Raw genomic sequence first — 17,193 nt, 5'->3', positions numbered from 1 at the left:
ATTCTTGCATTGAGCAGGGGGTTAGACTCGATGGCCTTATAGGCCCCTTCCAATTCTACTATTCTATGATTCTATGAGATGACAAAACTTTTTCATCCAGAGCAGGCAGGTTTCGTAGGGGTCACAATGCAATAGATCGTTGTGATATCTTGAAGGCCTTGACTCAGAAATATACCAAGGGTCAAGGAAAATGTCTTTTTGTTGCATTTATTGACCTCACATTAGCCTTTGATTCCATCGATAGATCTAGATTGCGGGGAAAGCTTGAAAGGACTGATATTGACAGACGACTTTTTGAGATTACTGATTGAACCACCTTACGCCTAGGGTTAGAGTGGGTCTCCAAGGATCCCTATCTGATCCAATTTTATTGAAGAGAAGCATCAAGCAGGGCTGTCTGCTCGCTCCTTTTTTATTCAGTTTTTATATTAATGACATAGTCACAGAAATTCCCCCCCCCCCTTCACTCAATGGGTGTAAAGTCTCAACCTTACTGTATGCCGATGGCATGGCACTCAAGTCTTATGCTGAGATTGGACTTCGAAGAACGTTGGCTGGATTAACTGATTACTGTGAAAAGGAGAAGTTGAGGATTAACTATGACAAAACAAAAGTTGTGATCTTCTGTGGTAGCAGACTTAAAAAACAGGCGGACAATTAGTGCAGAGCAAATAGAGCAATACTCCTTCTTTAAATACCTGCATGTTACATTCCAGGACTCTCTATGTTGGAAGGTACATCTTAATGCAGCTTTAACAACTGCACAGTGGGTGTTATTTTAAAAAATACTTCTTTTCCAAGGGAGGCCAATTAATAGTCCCTGCTCTCAAAATATTTCAGGGTAAAGTGATCTCACAATTGCTGTATGTGGTAGAAATCTGGGGCTGGAATGAGAAGGCTCTTGCCCAGCTGGAAATAGTTCAAAGTAATTCCTTAAGGAAAATCTTGGGTCTCCCTCAGGGCACTCGTGCCGCCCATTTAAGGATGGAGGCAGGACTGCCCTCCGTTTCTGTAACAGTCCATCTGTTGTTAAAATATTTCAAGAAACTTGATAGTCTCCTGGAAGACCACTTAGTAAAATTCTGCACTGTTATTACTGGGAGGGGAACCAGTGAGGAAATATGTCGCCCCATATTCTACAAATGTACTCTGCCCTTGTTAGAGAGGACATTAAGTCCTGGAACACACACAAAACTTTGTGACTCGATCCTTGAGCAGGATGCCAGCCAAGTTGATGGGTTGATAACAGCACTGAAAGTTCTCCCTCTGGTACCCCCGTTTTAGGAAAAATAATATGTGGTTTGCCTGTTGTTGTTTTCTAGTGACCTATGGAATGACCAGTACAAATGCCTATTACTACACCAAAGTGATGTCTGAACTTTTCTTGCAAACCTCTTCTGACAATGGTGTCTCCTTCCAGACTATTGGAAGCATGACTGACTTTTGGGAAGTGAGTACCTACAAGCTTTGGACACACTGTTGAAAATTGAAATTGTTGCACTGACAGGCATAAAGCAAACTAGCAGTCCTGATATGACCACTTTAACTCTGATCATGTAGCAACTCTACCCAGGGCCAGCACCTGAAAACTAGGGCTGTGCACGGACACCCCAATTCCCTTCAGAGCCCAATTTGGACCTTCCGAATTGAGCGTGATTTGATTCGGATCAATTTGGACCCAGTACACCTTGCCTTGGATCCGGATCTGAATTGAGATTCGGATGTCCAAATTATTCGGTTTTTTTCATTTTACCATAGACTTGCATTGGAAAAAATGAATGCCTATAACTTTTTTTATTTTTCAAGAGAGAAATACGCAAGTTGGTGACCTTACAGATGCCCTGGAGGTGCTCATGTGTGCCAAATTTCAGACACATTTGTAATCCACTTCTAAAAATGTGATTTTTCAAGGAAACCATTAAAGCAGCCACTCAAAGCAAAGAGCGGTTTGAGAAGGTGTGCATTCAGCTCACACTATCCCTTCAGGAGCAAATCTCCCCTACTTTTCTTTTGTTCTGAAGCTGACACATCCTCAGGCTCTTCCCATTCAGAGAGAAACAAGGAAAGTAGGCTGCCTGCAATACACACATTACCTGGCTGGGAGCAATGTGCCTTAGAAATTGAGTCAAAGCAAAGCCAGAAACACGAACTAGCCCTGCAAGAAAGAACCAGACCGATAATATTGGAGAAGTGGGCAGGCAGGCTGGCTAGCTGGCTGGCAGGCAGAGAGGTAGCAGGCCGGTATGCGAGCATGTGTAAGTGAGCCAAGGATTGTCTAGATTCAAAGCTGGAAACACAAACCAGCCCTGCAAGGCAGAACCAGACAGATCATATTGGAGAAGGGTGCAGGTGCTCAGGCAGGCAAAGAGGCAAGGATGCAGCTATGCAGACAGGCACAGAGAGGTCGGCAGAAAGCAAACAAATCGGCCCTGCAAGGCGGGCACAGAGGAGAAGAGGCAGCAGGAAGCTATGGCCATGGAGCACTGGGAGCAAGTATGCCATTGCTGGCAGGGTTGACCTACCCATCCCATCTATATCTCCCAGGCACTAGGAGGGCACAGAGGCAGGCTGGCCCAGAGAGGCTGACAGAAAGCAAACAAACTGGCCCTGCAAGGCGGGCACAGTGGTTCAAAACATAGACAGTGAGAGATGTTTTGGCACCCCCTTAATAGGAGGCTAGGAGGAGGATTGAGGATTGTTTCAGGGTTCATCTTATTATAGCACAGCCAATAATAATAATAATAATAATAATAATAATAATAATAATAATAATAATAATAATAATATCCTCTGTGAGTTCTGTGTTGTTTAGTCTCTAAGTGTCTTCAACTTTGTGTGTGTATGTCTCTGCTGTGTGTTGTGCACAAGCAGTACACAATAATAAAGCACACATTTATAAAATCCCATCAAAAAACAAGGGTTGAACCAATCTGCTTCAAACGTGGCATGGCTGAAGCCCTACTGAAGTCCTACCATGGTGCTAATTTTAATGTCTTTATCTGTAATATCATTTTTCACCCTGAAACTTGGTTACTTCTCAAGGTGCTAGACCCCAATGAGGAGGTTTGAGTTTGAACTTTAAAAACTCCCCCCAAAACAAGGGATGAACTGATATGCTTCAACCTTGGCATGCCTAAAGCCCTACTTAAGAGCTGTCAACGTACTAAGTTTCATCTCTTTATCTTTAAAAATGTCAGCATACTTTAAAAATAATAATTTTAAAACCTCAAATTTTAAAAATTCCTAAAAATCAGGGGATGAACTGATGTGCTTCAATCTTGGCAGGAGCCCTACTGAAGCCCTATAATGTTGCCAATTTTCATGTCTGCCTGTGCTTGAAAAAAGTCCAAATCAATCCAAATCAATCCGGATCATGCGATTTGCTTCGGACTGATTCGGTACTGTTTCCATTTGATTTGGATCTGTTTCAAAGCCCTCTGAATCACCCCAATTCACCTTAGATTCAGGATTCGGATCCGAAGCGATGCATAGCCCTACTGAAAACTAATGTGCTTCTTTTTCAATTTGTGCAGATTTTAGTCTGCCTGCCACTGTTAAATGTACATGTGGGGATTCAGTTGTGTAAAACAGCACAAGCTGGTGTATGCACAATAAAATACATAGGAAAATGTATACAGCTCATGCTTTATAGCTCACTGAAATCCTTCAGTGATTTGTACACACACACCCCAGCTCACAACCATTTCATCCCCTTCCCCACAACACACACAGGAGAGCCCCTCTAATGCCCATAGCTCTTATCTGATCCCCTCTCCCCACAAGGAGAGCACTCACCACATCCCTTTTATAGAATCATAGAACAGCAGCGTTGGAAGGGGCCTACAAGGCCATTGAGTCCAACCCCCTGCTCAATGCAGGAATCCACCCTGCAGCATCCGTGACAGGTGGTTGTCCAGCTGCCTCTTGAATGAGGCACAAAGTGAGACTCTCTGCCTATGCAATTAGAATCTATTAATACAGCCCTGCCCATTTAGTCATATGATTTAAGCATGGCTGTCTTAAATCACACACATTTCTTCTCCCTTTCTGTCTATCTCCACAGTATACACAAGGCCCTTTACTGGATAGTTTGTACTGGACCAAATGGTACAACAATAAATCTCTTTGCCACAATGCTCAGTCATATATCTACTATGAGAACTTGCTGCTTGGTGTCCCACGACTGCGCCAACTGAAGGTCCAGAACAACTCTTGTGTGGTGCATGATGACTTCAAGGAAGACATTTCTGGTTGTTATGATGTGTACAGTGAGGACAAAGAGAACAGATCTCCTTTTGGACTCTTCAATGGAACAGCGTAAGTGAATAATAACCTCTGCCTCTTTGCATTTCACAAGCTACAGGTCTAAAGAATTTCTCCACTTCAGGAATGCAAAATAGCACTCTACTCCTTTTATAGCTACACTGGCACAAGATAACTTCGTCTTGTTATTTTATTTATTTTAAATGCCTATACCATGACTTTCTTCACCGAGTATGCTCAAAGTGGCATACAAAACACAGTCTCATAATAACATAAAAACATCACACTACAAACATCATATCATAAAACAGAACCATAAACAGAAAATATCAAGCCAGGAGAAGATACAGCCAAATGGCTTCTTGAACAGCCATCTTTTAACCAAATGCCTAAAAGAGCCTAGGTGCAGGGCTTGACAGCTCTCATCTGGAAGAACATTCCCAAGGTGGTATCCATCCCAGGAAAGGGCCTACTCCTAGCAGTTGGCCGTTGCACCTCATATGACTGGGAAATAAGGAGCAAGGTGTCAGGTTTAAATCATACTCAGTTTAAATCATACTCAGCAGAGTATACAGAGAAGAAAATGTGGAAGAAAGCAGTCCTTAAGGTAGCCAGTGACAAGACAGGATGAACAAAGGAATCTGCCTTATATGGAGGCAGACCACTGGTCCATCTAGCCCAGTATTGCTGACACTGACTGGCAGCAGCCCTCCAGGGTTTTAGGTGTGATCTTTTCCTTGCCCTACCTGGAGAAGCCGGAGATTGAACCTGGGACGTTTTGCATGCAAGGCAAGTGCTCAATCACACTGAGCTACAGCTGCTCCCAACTTCCTGACACACCCTAAACTGTCCACTGTTTGGGGAGTTCCTATTGCCAGTGACCCCTGTCTTCAGCCCAACCTAGGGAAAAAGCAAGGAAAACCCCGTGGGGGAGTAAAAAATAGCCAAAGGCGAGGGTGGAACCAAGTAATCTTCAAACATAAATATTAGCAAAAGTTTTATTAAAGTGCCAAGGTGCCTACGCATTTCAAATGCAGTTGGCTATTTTTTACTCAACCCTAGGGAAAAACATAACCACGAAAGGTGCTTTAGGGTTGTTGAAAACCACATTTCCCTACCATCGCTTTGGCCTCCTACTGTTGAGCCACAATAGGGAGCTTCCTCTTCCTTCACACAGGGAACAAAGAGGAAGCAGCAATGACTGTGTGGTCCATTCAGTGGGCGTTTTTAATCACTGCTTTTCCTGCACACAGTAAGAAATGGCGGCAAGTTTTTTTTAAAAAAAATCAGATTTAAACGGCCTTATTTTTTAACGGAAAAAAGACCAGAAGGGGCAGGAGACGCATGGGAGGCAGACAGCAGCATCAAAAGGACCTGTGAAAAACCATGAGTGGCCAGTAACAAGCGTACGATAAAATGCTTGTCTGATGATGCACTTTGTCAAAAGCTCAGAAATTTAACAAAACCTTGTAAAAATCCCAACAAGACCAGTGGTAATTTTGTACTTTGTATGGGGAAGAGTTTAGTGAGAATTCCCTTCTAAAACAATGCAAACAGATGTTGAAATATAAAACAATGCAAACAGATGTTGAAATATAAAACAATGCAAACAGATGTTGAAATATAAAAAGGTGGGGGGTGGACAAGGGAAGTCAACAATTACACACAGAGAGAATCTATCTATATAAATAAAAATGAAAAAGACCGTTCGTTACTGTCGTTATATCTCCGAAAGTTCTTCACCGATTGCTTTGAAATTTTGACACAGCGTTGCGTTCGAATACGCGAGCGTTGTTATGTAACTATGTTCTCTATGGGGTCAAAGGTTTGTCTTAAAATCGAAGAAATAGGCCTCCTCAAAACCAGTCCTGCTGATCATTGTGACATCACCAACCAGTAGGCCAATCCGCTACCTCTGCCTCCTCTCCTATTTGCATGTACTCTCGCAATTGGCTGAGTGAATATAGATGTCACACCTGTGACAGTTACACGTTCTGAAGAAAGGTAACTGCCAGGAGTTTCCAGTAACCTCCTCACCGTAAAAACATGCTTTTATATCTCCGAAAGTTCTTCACCGATTGCTTTGAAATTTTGACACAGCGTTGCGTTCGAATACGCGAGCGTTGTTATGTAACTATGTTCTATATGGGGTCAAAGGTTTGTCTTAAAATCGAAGAAATAGGCCTCCTCAAAACCAGTCCTGCTGATCATTGTGACATCACCAACCAGTAGGCCAATCCGCTGCCTCTGCCTCCTCTCCTATTTGCATGTACTCTCGCAATTGGCTGAGTGAATATAGATGTCACACCTGTGACAGTTACACGTTCAGAAGAAAGGTAACTGCCATGAGTTTCCACTAACCTCCTCAACGTTAAAAAAAACTTTTTTAAAAACCAAACAAACTGCTTTACTTCATCCAAATAATGCCTTGCAGAAGATCACACTTAGGTCGTCGTACTCGCGGAGCGGAAGCACTGCGACGAGAAATTGCAAATCAGACTCAGGAAGAACGGGCTTCAGCAAATGAGAAAAAAAGAGAAAAAAATGGCTCAAATACGTGCCAAGGAATCAACCAAGCAACGTTCAGCCAGACTTGAGGATGCACGGTTGCGAGCACGGCAATCGCGTACTACAGCTACAGATCTGCTTTGTTCTCAACATAATGAACGCGAAAGGCTGAGAGGGGCTGAAAGACGTCAACGAGAAACAGCACATCAGCGTCAAACACGACTCCGTGGTAAACAATCACACGATTACAATCGCCTTGCATTCCGGTACAACCCAGCTAATGATTATAGTTTGAGGCGGCATGTTCTCATTGGCACTATGACTGAAGTGTGTCCTTATTGCAAGGCTCTTAAATTTAATGGAGAAACAAAAGGAATGTGTTGTGCTGCTGGAAAAATTAAACTGCCTCCACTTGGAGAACCACCAGAGCCATTACAAACTTTGCTTGCCGGATATACCGCAGAATCAAAGCATTTCCTATCTAACATCAGGAAATACAACTCATGCTTCCAAATGATGTCGTTCGGCGCAGAAGTCATCACAGCTCCATTTATGCCAACTTTCAAAGTCAAAGGACAAATTTATCATAAAGCCGGCTCCTTCCTTCCGTTTCAAGATAGTCAACATAAATTCCTACACATGTATTTCATTGGTGATGGCAATGATGAATTGAATGCACGCTGCGGAATTTATACCGGCATAAAAAGGTCCATTGTTTCAAAACTGCAACAGCTACTTCACGAAAAAAACAATTTAGTACATTTGTTCAAAACAGCAATTGACATGATGCCATCTGATACACACAAGATTGTTATTCATGCTGACAAAACGCCTGCTGGAGAACATGTGCGAAGATTCAATGCTCCAACTATAGACGAAGTGGCAATTGTTATAGTCGGAGATCAATCTTGACAGGACCTTTCAAAGGTGAAGATGTCCTCATTCCTCGCATTCCTATGATTCCAACAGATATGCCATTTCAATTTAAGAGATTGCAATTCCCAATTCGATTGGCGTTTGCAATCACCATCAACAAAGCTCAGGGCCAATCTTTAGAATTGTGCGGTTTAGATCTAGACACAGATTGCTTCTCACATGGACAATTATATGTTGCGTGTTCTAGAGTCGGCAAACCAGACAATCTCTATATCTACACAGACAATGGAACAACTAAAAATATTGTATATCCACAAGCATTGTGAAATTAAACATATTAGAAACATCCACTTTGTCTTTTCTTTCTTTTCAATTTAACCAGACTGAGCCACAGCAACGCGTGGCAGGGTACAGCTAGTTCCAAATAAAATCAATAAAGTCAATCTAACTGATCGAGTAACTTATTACCTACTTGCATAGTGTCTTAGATTCCAGGGCATATGCAGAGTTAATTGCAGAGAGAATGGTCTGAGAGAGAGCTTCTTGTCTTCCTGCTGGAAGGTAATGGAAGAATGAACTCTTACTTTTATGGGAATCTGAGTTCAATAAAAGCCAGCCTCTTGGCTAGTAACAATTGTTGTTGGTCCAATAATGAAATAGCCTCCATTTCTGTTGCCAGCAGTCTAGCTAGATTTTCTTTTAAAAAAATACTTAGTAGCTGGACCCACCTTCTTAATGACTCTAACTTACATCTCAACATTGCCCAATCATTTTGAACCAGTTAGCCTATTCAAAAAAGGAATTTAAGATTTTGCTCGCATTTTAAAGGGCAAAAAGGTGAAATAAGCCTAATCAAGGCAGGGTGCTAAGTTACCAGATGCTCGAGGGGGCACTATTGAGTTATATCAGAAGCAGGGGGTTGTTTTCATTTCCAAAGTGAAAATGACACATTCCTAACCATAAATATGAGTCCTGGATAGAGAAACCCGAACAGTGACAGTCTCCCAAGAACAGTTTCTCTGACGAAGAGACCAGGGAAGGGAGAAACTAGGCCACAGCCATTTCCCCAGGTTCTTAACAGGGATGTGTATTGAGCACACTTTATTTATTTATTTATTTATTTAGAGGCTATTGCAGTACAAAGGTACTATTTTGTAATACAAAATGAAAAGAAAAAATTAAAGATGTTTTTTCTTGTTTTACCCTTCCTTAAGAATGTATAAAAGGTATCTATGCTGAGGTTTTATCATATGTAATTTTTAAAAATATTTATTTATTTATTTATTTATTTAAGGATTTTTATGCCGCCATTCAGCCCAAAAAGGCTCTCACGGCAGCTTACAAAAGTATTTCTTGACAGTCCCTGCCCACAGGCTTACAATCTAAAAGACATGACACAAAAGGAAAGGGGATTGGGAGGGAGGAGGAGGGGGGAAAGGAAAGCAAATTCAGGCACTACAATCTTAGTTGCAAAGTTCAGCAATGACAGTTGACAGCTGGCAGCAGCAGGGAGGGGGCTCTCAGCTGGAGCTGGACCCAGGCACGGTGGAGAGGTGCCTGGCTGCTGCTTCCTCCCTCACTGGAAATATTAAATATTTAAAATACAATCAATCTGTTAACAGTCCCAATTTTAAGATTTAGTGTTACCCTAGTACTTTCCTCTTTATATATCTCAGTTCCCCTCTTAATTTGGTGGTAACATTCATGTAACCAAATAAATGGAACTCAGCTCACATCAAGTATTCCAAAAAAATACTTGATGTAAAGAGTATTGGCCAGGATCCACAAGAACTATATTACTGGTACTGTGATGGCACTGGGGAAACTTCCCCCCTTTTTTTGGTGGGGGATTTATTAGCATACGCATGTTGAGCCTGGAATAGTTTGCATTTTCTCCTACCCTTAGAGGCCCCTTCCAACTCTACTATTCTATGATTCTCTTTCTCTCCAATGCTTTCCCTGTGCAGGTGGCAGTATTACACAGAGGAAGAACTTGATGGTTCCTCTCACTGGGGCAGATTAACGAGTTACAGTGGAGGAGGGTATTACATAGATCTCGAAATGACCCGGGAGGAAAGTGCAGAAGCTCTTCAAGTCTTGAAAAAAAACTTGTGGTTGGATCGTGGAACTCGCGTGGTTTTTATTGACTTCTCTGTGTATAATGCCAACATCAACCTCTTCTGTGTGCTCAGGTAGGTGACATCTCAATTGGCAATTTTAGCTCTTCTCCCTTCTTCTGTTCATTTCTGTGAAAAGATCTTTTGCTATTTTGCTCATCTTTCACATTTCCTCTCCAGCCTTTACATAGCATAGGAAGTAGAGTTTCAGGGGCAAACTGGCTCATGAGGAGGCCCTAGGTAAGAAAAGCAAGCAGGTGACATATGCAGGCTCACTTTTTCTGGACAGATGGTTTCAGCACCTGAGGCAATGGTCCCTTTTATGCTCCTGCTCCAGTGCTCAAAGGGAAGGCTTTTAATGTAAAATTTGACATAGAATCATAGAATAGCAGAGTTGGAAGGGACCTACAAGGCCATCGAGTCCAACCCCCTGCTCAATGCAGGAACTCACCCTAAAGCATCCCTGACAGGTGGTTGTCCAGCTGCCTCTTGAATGCCTCTAGTGTGGGAAAGCCCACAACCTCCCTAGGTAACTGATTCCATTGTCGTACTGCTCTAACAGTTAGGAAGTTTTTCCTGATGTCCAGCTGGACAGCAGGGTCCAGAGAGCTGAAACCTTGACGCTGTAGGTTTTTACAACCATAATTGCAAATAGAAAGCTCCTTTATATCAAGTCAGGTCATTCATCCATCTAGCTCTACATTGACTGGAAACAAAGTCCTATGAGGAGAGACTGAAACAACTGGGCATGTTTAGCCTGGAGAAGAGAAGATTGAGGGGAGACATGAGAGCACTCTTCAAATACTTGAAAGGTTGTCACACAGAGGAGGGCCAGGATCTCTTCTCGATCCTCCCAGAATGCAGGACACGGAATAATGGGCTCACGTTACAGGAAGCCAGATTCCGGCTGGATATAGGAAAAATTTCCTGACTGTTAGAGCAGTACAACAATGGAACCAGTTACCTGGGGAGGTCGTGGGCTCTCCCACACTGGAGGCCTTCAAGAGGCCTCTGGACAACCATCTGTCAGGGATGCTTTAGGGTGGATTCCAGCATTGAGCAGGGGGTTGGACTTGATGACCTTATAGGACCCTTCCAACTCTACTGTTCTATAGTTCTGTGATTCCATGACTGGCAATGGCTCACTATTGTATCAGGCAATGGTCTTTCCCAGTTTCACCTTGCAATTGAACATGGGACCTTTTGTACACAAGCAATGTGTTCTGCCACTGAGCTGCAACCGTTCCCCAATTATTGTGGAATGATTGCAAAATCATTTTTTTTTCCAGAATAGTCTATTTTGATTTTTTTTATCACATACCCTGCTGTGCTGTAAGTCTATTGATTTATCATACTTATCAAGAGGATATACAGCATCAGCTTTAATCCATACATCCCTCTTCTCTGCTACCTAGGTTGGTGGTTGAATTCCCAGCCACGGGTGGTGCCATCCCCTCATGGCAGATCCGAACAGTAAAGCTCCTCCGGTATGTCAGCACTTGGGATTTCTTCATCGTCTCTTGTGAGATCGTCTTCTGTGTCTTTATCTTTTACTACATTGTGGAAGAGATCTTAGAACTGCGCATTCACAGGCTTCGGTACTTCACCAGCATCTGGAACATCTTGGATATAGTTGTCATATTGGTGAGATTTCTTACAATTAGTATTAGGGAAATAGGGAGGGGGAGAAAATAAATTGGGCTACAGAGATCAGATCTGAAAGCATCTATTGGTCCATTGGTTAGTTTGCCAATTGTGGGAAAAGCCCCACAGTGGCTGACGTTATTTGATGCAGCCGCAGATTCACAGCTACCATGGGGTTTCCCCACAAAGCTGTACATGGAAAAAGTTGGAGACTTACCCTGACTTTTTCATGGGGAGCGAGTTCAATATAGTTATTCCACCATCTGACCTCAATCCCGGGGTCAATCTCAAAGGTGGTCCTGGTGGAAGGCAACTAGTGATTGGTCATCTTCCATGAGGAAGAGGGCAGGGGCCGGTGGTCCCAGAAGACCACCGGAAACCCCACGCTCTCTCTCCTCAGCATCGGGATGACCCAATGTCACCCTGGGGGAGTAAAACTCTGGGGTTTTGGAGGGAGGCAGTGCCAACTCAGCGCCATGAAGACAGGGCCCGTGTAAAAAGTATGAAAAAAAGAACACTCACAGTTTGAAGTCAGAGAAGATGAGTAGGCTGAGTTATAAGTCTGCCCACTCCCCTCTGCTGTGGGGCAGCTCCATCTAAGGGAGATGGGGTGGACAGACCCCCTCCCTCAGAGGGCTATGGGGTGGACCTTGGCAGGGGTCCTATCTAGAGGTGCTGTAGGCGTGCCTTCACTCAGCTGGGGCAGGCACAATGTGTCCAACTGTGTAAGTTTTCTTGCAGACTTCTCTCTATCAACCTAAAAGCAATTCCAACCTGTGCGAAGCCAGGTCTGTTGGCTAGTACTAAGATAGCTTACTACTAGTGTAAAATGGTCTTAGAAAGCAATCCTGTGGTTCCTAGACAGCATCCTAGGGGCCATAGGGTCGTATGAGAAAGCCCCTCCAAGATCTTAGTTCCAGCTCTGATATCAGAGGGGTTTTGTAAAACCCCCCTCCTGGTTCTTCCCAGCCATGGCAGATTTTTCTGCAGGACTCCCTCTACTAGGGTTGCTCTCTGACCTCAAGAAGGGGGAAGGGGGAAATTGGGGGTGTGATTGTGAGTGGGAAAAGAGTGGCCTTGGATCCAAAGGGCCCACAGCCCTCTGAGCCCTCGACCACGTTCCCAACACAGAGGGGAAGTTAGACCAGCTCCGAGGCTGGTCTAACTAAATATCCCTTTTAGGAGAAAACAGAGGCAAACAATGCCTCTACTACCCTGGCAGCAAGAGCCTGGCAGGGCTCTGGACATGACAGAGCCTCCAAGCGCAGAGTGCTCTGTTGTTCGGGCTTCTCACCCATAGGCTTGCACTGTTTATTTGAAAATATTCAGGTTCTGTTATTTCTATAGAGGAAAATAGTTCAATAGTTCTGGAGAAGCCATTGATATCTGAATATAATGCGTAGATAATTATATTTTAAAGGTGCTCTCCATTGATCTAGGTGTAGATTTTCCTCAGGACCACAGCTGAGGAAGAAACAGTTAAATTCCCTTTCCATGCCTGCTGTGATCCCCAGTTGATGATATTTGCATTTTTTTAAAAAAACCTGCATGTTAGATGCAAAGATGCTATTAACATCACATCTACATTGGCTCTGTTATTGGCCTCCTGCTGCAATACAATGGCTCACACTGGTGTGGTGTGTTTGTGGGATTATGGACTTCTCCACATGGGGTTTATATTGTGCAATCAAGAATGGTTACTGACAGAAGTTTGCGTGTCCTTTACATGACATCGTCAACCTCCAGGGCACCTCCTGCAGTTTTGACCTTTTTTACTTCCTGGGTGTACTTTTACAGCACTGTCTAGTGGCTGTAAAATGAAACATATAAAAAGGTATTCCCCCAAATCAAAGCCTGTGTCAGCCTGTGTAAAGGAGTTGATCTTAATTCTGCAAAGAATCTGGAAGCAGAAGCCCCAGTAAGTATGCAGGATTTTAACCTTGTCTGGTGAAGCCCTAAGTCTTGTCTGCATGATTAATATGTGAGCCTTGGCAGCATTTTATTTATTTATTTATTACATTTCTATACCGCCCAATAGCTGGAGCTCTCTGTGCTGTTCACAAAAATTAAAAACATTCAAAGTATAAAACAATTGATAGACTGTTAAAATGCTGGGAGAATAAAAAGGTCTTCACCTGGCGTCTAAAAGCATATATTGTAGGTGCCAGCGAACCTCCTTAGGGAGCTCATTCCAGAGCCGGGGTGCCACAGCAGAGAAGGCCCTGCTCCTCCTGGCAGCCACCTGCCTCACTTCCTATGTTATGTCATGACATGCATATTCGTAATATTGACACAGACGCTGTATGAGTGTTTGCTGGTGATAATACAGTATATTATCTCTACTTTAAAGTGATATTGTTCTCCTGCAAGTGCATAGGATCCCAACTACATTATGCTGCTGTTAGTAGCTACTATAGGGATATCTTTGGTCATCGACGATGACAAGTAACAGAAATACAACTGTCCTGATCCAATGAGCCAAGTGCCTACAATTCAACAGATGGCAAACTGTTTTTAGCAGCTTAGGAATCTCCTCTCAGACTCAGGGGAGAAAAAGAAATAAGCAGCAAATCTTGGAAAGTTTGTGACTTACTACATCGCCTTTTTGTCCTCAGTCGTCAGGAGGGTGTTGCATTGCATTCCACATTCTGGGAACATCAGGGCCCATTAGGGAAGCAATTCTAGCTAAGAAGCTATACATTTCTTCATAGTTATCTCTTCATTGTGCACAACAGAACAGCCATTGGACAAAGCATACCCTACCTGAAAATGTGTGTAGATCTTTAAAAACTGAAAAGAAACCTTAGGCTGTAATTTGGAATAGAAAAATGTCAGGGTCAGGTTAGTGCTTAATTATTTTCTCAACAGCATTCCTTCACTCAAAATAACCTATATCCCAAATACTTTTTTCACCATGGCATTCCAGATGCATGTTGACAGAAGTATCTGGAGGGTGAAAGAAGTAATTTAGGGGTGATTTTGAATAGAAAAGCTTAAGCACTCATATACATACCGTACCACTGTTGAAAAATGTCGTTTCCTTTTTATTAAAAGCAACATCTCAGGGCTTTGTTATACATATTTGCTCATATTATCAAATGTGTCCCCAGAGCAATATCATAAGCAGTTGTCTTCATTAAACATTCTTATAATCTACCTATGCAGAGATAATGTATATTTCAATCCACTAATGGTTTGTTACAGGTAGCATTGTGTTGCCTAAAATAACCTTCCGTCTGTCAGAAACACTGTGCTCCACTCTGCAGAGCGTCTATTGAATCGCATATCTTCTCTCAGCTTTCTGTTGTAGCCATCGGATTCCACATCTTTCGCACAATTGAAGTCAACCGTTTGATGGGGCAGCTGCTGAGAAACCCCAGCGTCTATGCAGACTTTGAGTTCCTGGCTTTTTGGCAGACGCAGTACAACAATATGAATGCTGTGAACTTATTCTTTGCCTGGATCAAGGTACCTTCCTGAGTTCCTCTTGGCCTTTCTCTGCTTATGGGTTTAATCAGAGTTTCAGAGCTAAGAACTTTACTTCTACTAAGGGGCCAGAGAAGTGGGAAAGTGAAAGGGCATCACGTACAAATAACGAACGACAAGGGGGAAATTAGAGAAGATTTATGGGGATGATGAAAGTGTAGCAGGAAAACTGAGGGAGGGGGCACACTAACAGCTTCAGGAAAAGGAAAGGAGCCTCTCGTGCAAGCACTGAGTCATTACTGACTCTTGGAGGGACGCCAGCTTTCACTGATTTTTTTTGGCAGGCCTTATAGCGGGGTGGTTTGCCCCTTGCCTTCCCTGGCCGTTATTACCTTTCCCCCAGCTAACTGGGTACTCATTTTACCGACCTCAGGAGGATGGAAGGCTGAGTCGACCCAAGCCAGCTGCCTGAAACCAGCTTCCGCTTGGATCGAACTCAGGCCGTGGGTAGAGTTTCAGCTGCAGAAACTGCTGCTTTACCGCTCTGCACCGCACGAGGCTCAACAGCTTCAAGGAGAAGGATATCCAGTAAGAGTTGGCATAGTGGCTGGCAGGCAAGTCCCACAGTGGAACGTTGCTTCTGCCATGAGCTCCTTAGGTGGTCCTAGGCAAGCCCCTGGCTGTCCAAATGCTCAAAAAGTCCCAAGGTGGATGTGCAGGGGCACAGAGTTGATTATACGACATCGCTTCAATGGCATACCCACCTTGGGGCTTTCCAACGAAGCTGTGGGGGTGGGGGAGTCGACTTACCCTGACTTTTTTCTCCAGAGTGAGGAGAGGATGCTCAAGACAGCATCAAGATAGACCCAAAGCCTCGCTCCAGAGGCACGGCAGAGGTGTGGCCGGACAGTGCCTGATGGAAGGTGACCTGCGATTGGTCGCCTTCCACCAGGAAGAGGGCAAGAGTGGCTCCGGATGGCCACCCAGAAACCCCGCGCTCCCTCTTCGGTGTCAGGATTATCCAACGCCACCCCAGGGGAGAGAAAGTGCAGGGTTTTCGAGGGACACAATGCCAACCCAGCACCATGAAGACACCTGCTTTAGCATCCGCTCCCCCACTGCAAAATCGGGATCAATACACATTCATATCCTGCAGGGTCATTTTAGGGATTACAAAAAGATGCATGAGAAACCATTTGAATCCTCTAATATAGGGTGACCATATGACCGGATTTGCCCGGATTTGTCCGGGGTTTTTGATGGCAAATCCGGGAGGAGGGGAAATCTGGATTTTTTCAAAGAGCAGCTCTAATGGGAATTAACAAAAAATGCTTATAACTCCGTCATTTTTTAAGATAAATACATGAAACCTGGCAGCTCTTAGGAAGGGCTTTAGTTGTACCAAATTTGAAACAGATCCATTCATCCATTGATTTTTTAGGAATTTTTTAAAAATTGAGATTTTAAAATTATTATTTTTAAAATCGTCATTTTTAAAGTTAAAGAGATGAAACTTTGTACCATGATAGGATTTAGGTAGAGCTTTAGCCACAACAAATTTGAAACAGATCCGTTCATTCATTCATTTTTTAGGATTTTTTTAAAAATTGAGGTTTTAAAATTATTATTTTAAAAATTGTCATTTTTAAAGATAAAGAGATGAAACTTTGTGCCATGATAGGATTTAGGTAGAGCTTTAGCCACACAGAATTTGAAACAGATCCGTTCATCCATTGATTTTTTAGGAATTTTTTAAAAAATGAGGTTTTAAAATTATTATTTTTTAAACTGTCATTTTTAAAGATAAAGAGCTGAAAGTTGGCACCATGATAGCTTTTAGGTAGAGCTTTAGCCATACCAAATTTGAAACAGATCTAGGGCCAGTAGCAAACCCTGTTAACAACAACAGCAGCTTGCAATGAGTGAAGATACAGTCAGAAAATATATTTGAGGGAAGGGGAGAATGTAACACACAGAGTATAGCAAAAGCTTCAAAGTACAGCAAAACCTACAAAAGTAGGAGTGAGTGAAGTTAATTTCAGATACATTGAATCTCTCACTTGTTCTTTATTTCAGTGATTTTAACATTAAGATGTTATGTAGAACAGATTTGTCTTAAATGTGTGCTGTAAAATCAGACATGTGACCAAGGCTATGTTCGGGTGGTACTAGACATGCCCCCTTGGTACTAGACATGCCCCCTTGGGGGTGACCATGTTGTCCTCCTTTTCGGTTTCCAAAATATGGACATCCTATCTAATATACTATATAAATGATAATAATAATAATAAAAATAAAAAAGAGGTCATGTGCGTGAGTGTGCGTGCCTGCCTGCACCACAGTGCCAAGTCTGTGAAAC

At 43.0% G+C, this 17,193-nt stretch overlaps 1 protein-coding gene across 1 annotated transcript in view; it reads left to right on the top strand.

Annotated features, from left to right (window-relative positions):
- Window positions 1–17,193, top strand: part of PKD2L1 (polycystin 2 like 1, transient receptor potential cation channel) — a 71,556-nt gene that overhangs the window by 29,538 nt on the left and 24,825 nt on the right. Inside the window, exons 3-7 of the mRNA XM_063133203.1 lie at window positions 1,323–1,450; window positions 4,064–4,317; window positions 9,615–9,839; window positions 11,180–11,408; window positions 14,706–14,876. Of these exons, the coding sequence (XP_062989273.1) occupies window positions 1,323–1,450; window positions 4,064–4,317; window positions 9,615–9,839; window positions 11,180–11,408; window positions 14,706–14,876 (1,007 nt within the window). The remainder of the gene's footprint in view (window positions 1–1,322; window positions 1,451–4,063; window positions 4,318–9,614; window positions 9,840–11,179; window positions 11,409–14,705; window positions 14,877–17,193) is intronic.

This window comes from Elgaria multicarinata, chromosome 8 (assembly GCF_023053635.1).
Source record: "Elgaria multicarinata webbii isolate HBS135686 ecotype San Diego chromosome 8, rElgMul1.1.pri, whole genome shotgun sequence".
In the NCBI taxonomy this organism is placed as follows: domain Eukaryota; kingdom Metazoa; phylum Chordata; class Lepidosauria; order Squamata; family Anguidae; genus Elgaria; species Elgaria multicarinata.
Note: the sequence above shows the minus strand (reverse complement) of the source record. Positions and strands in the feature narration are given on the sequence as shown.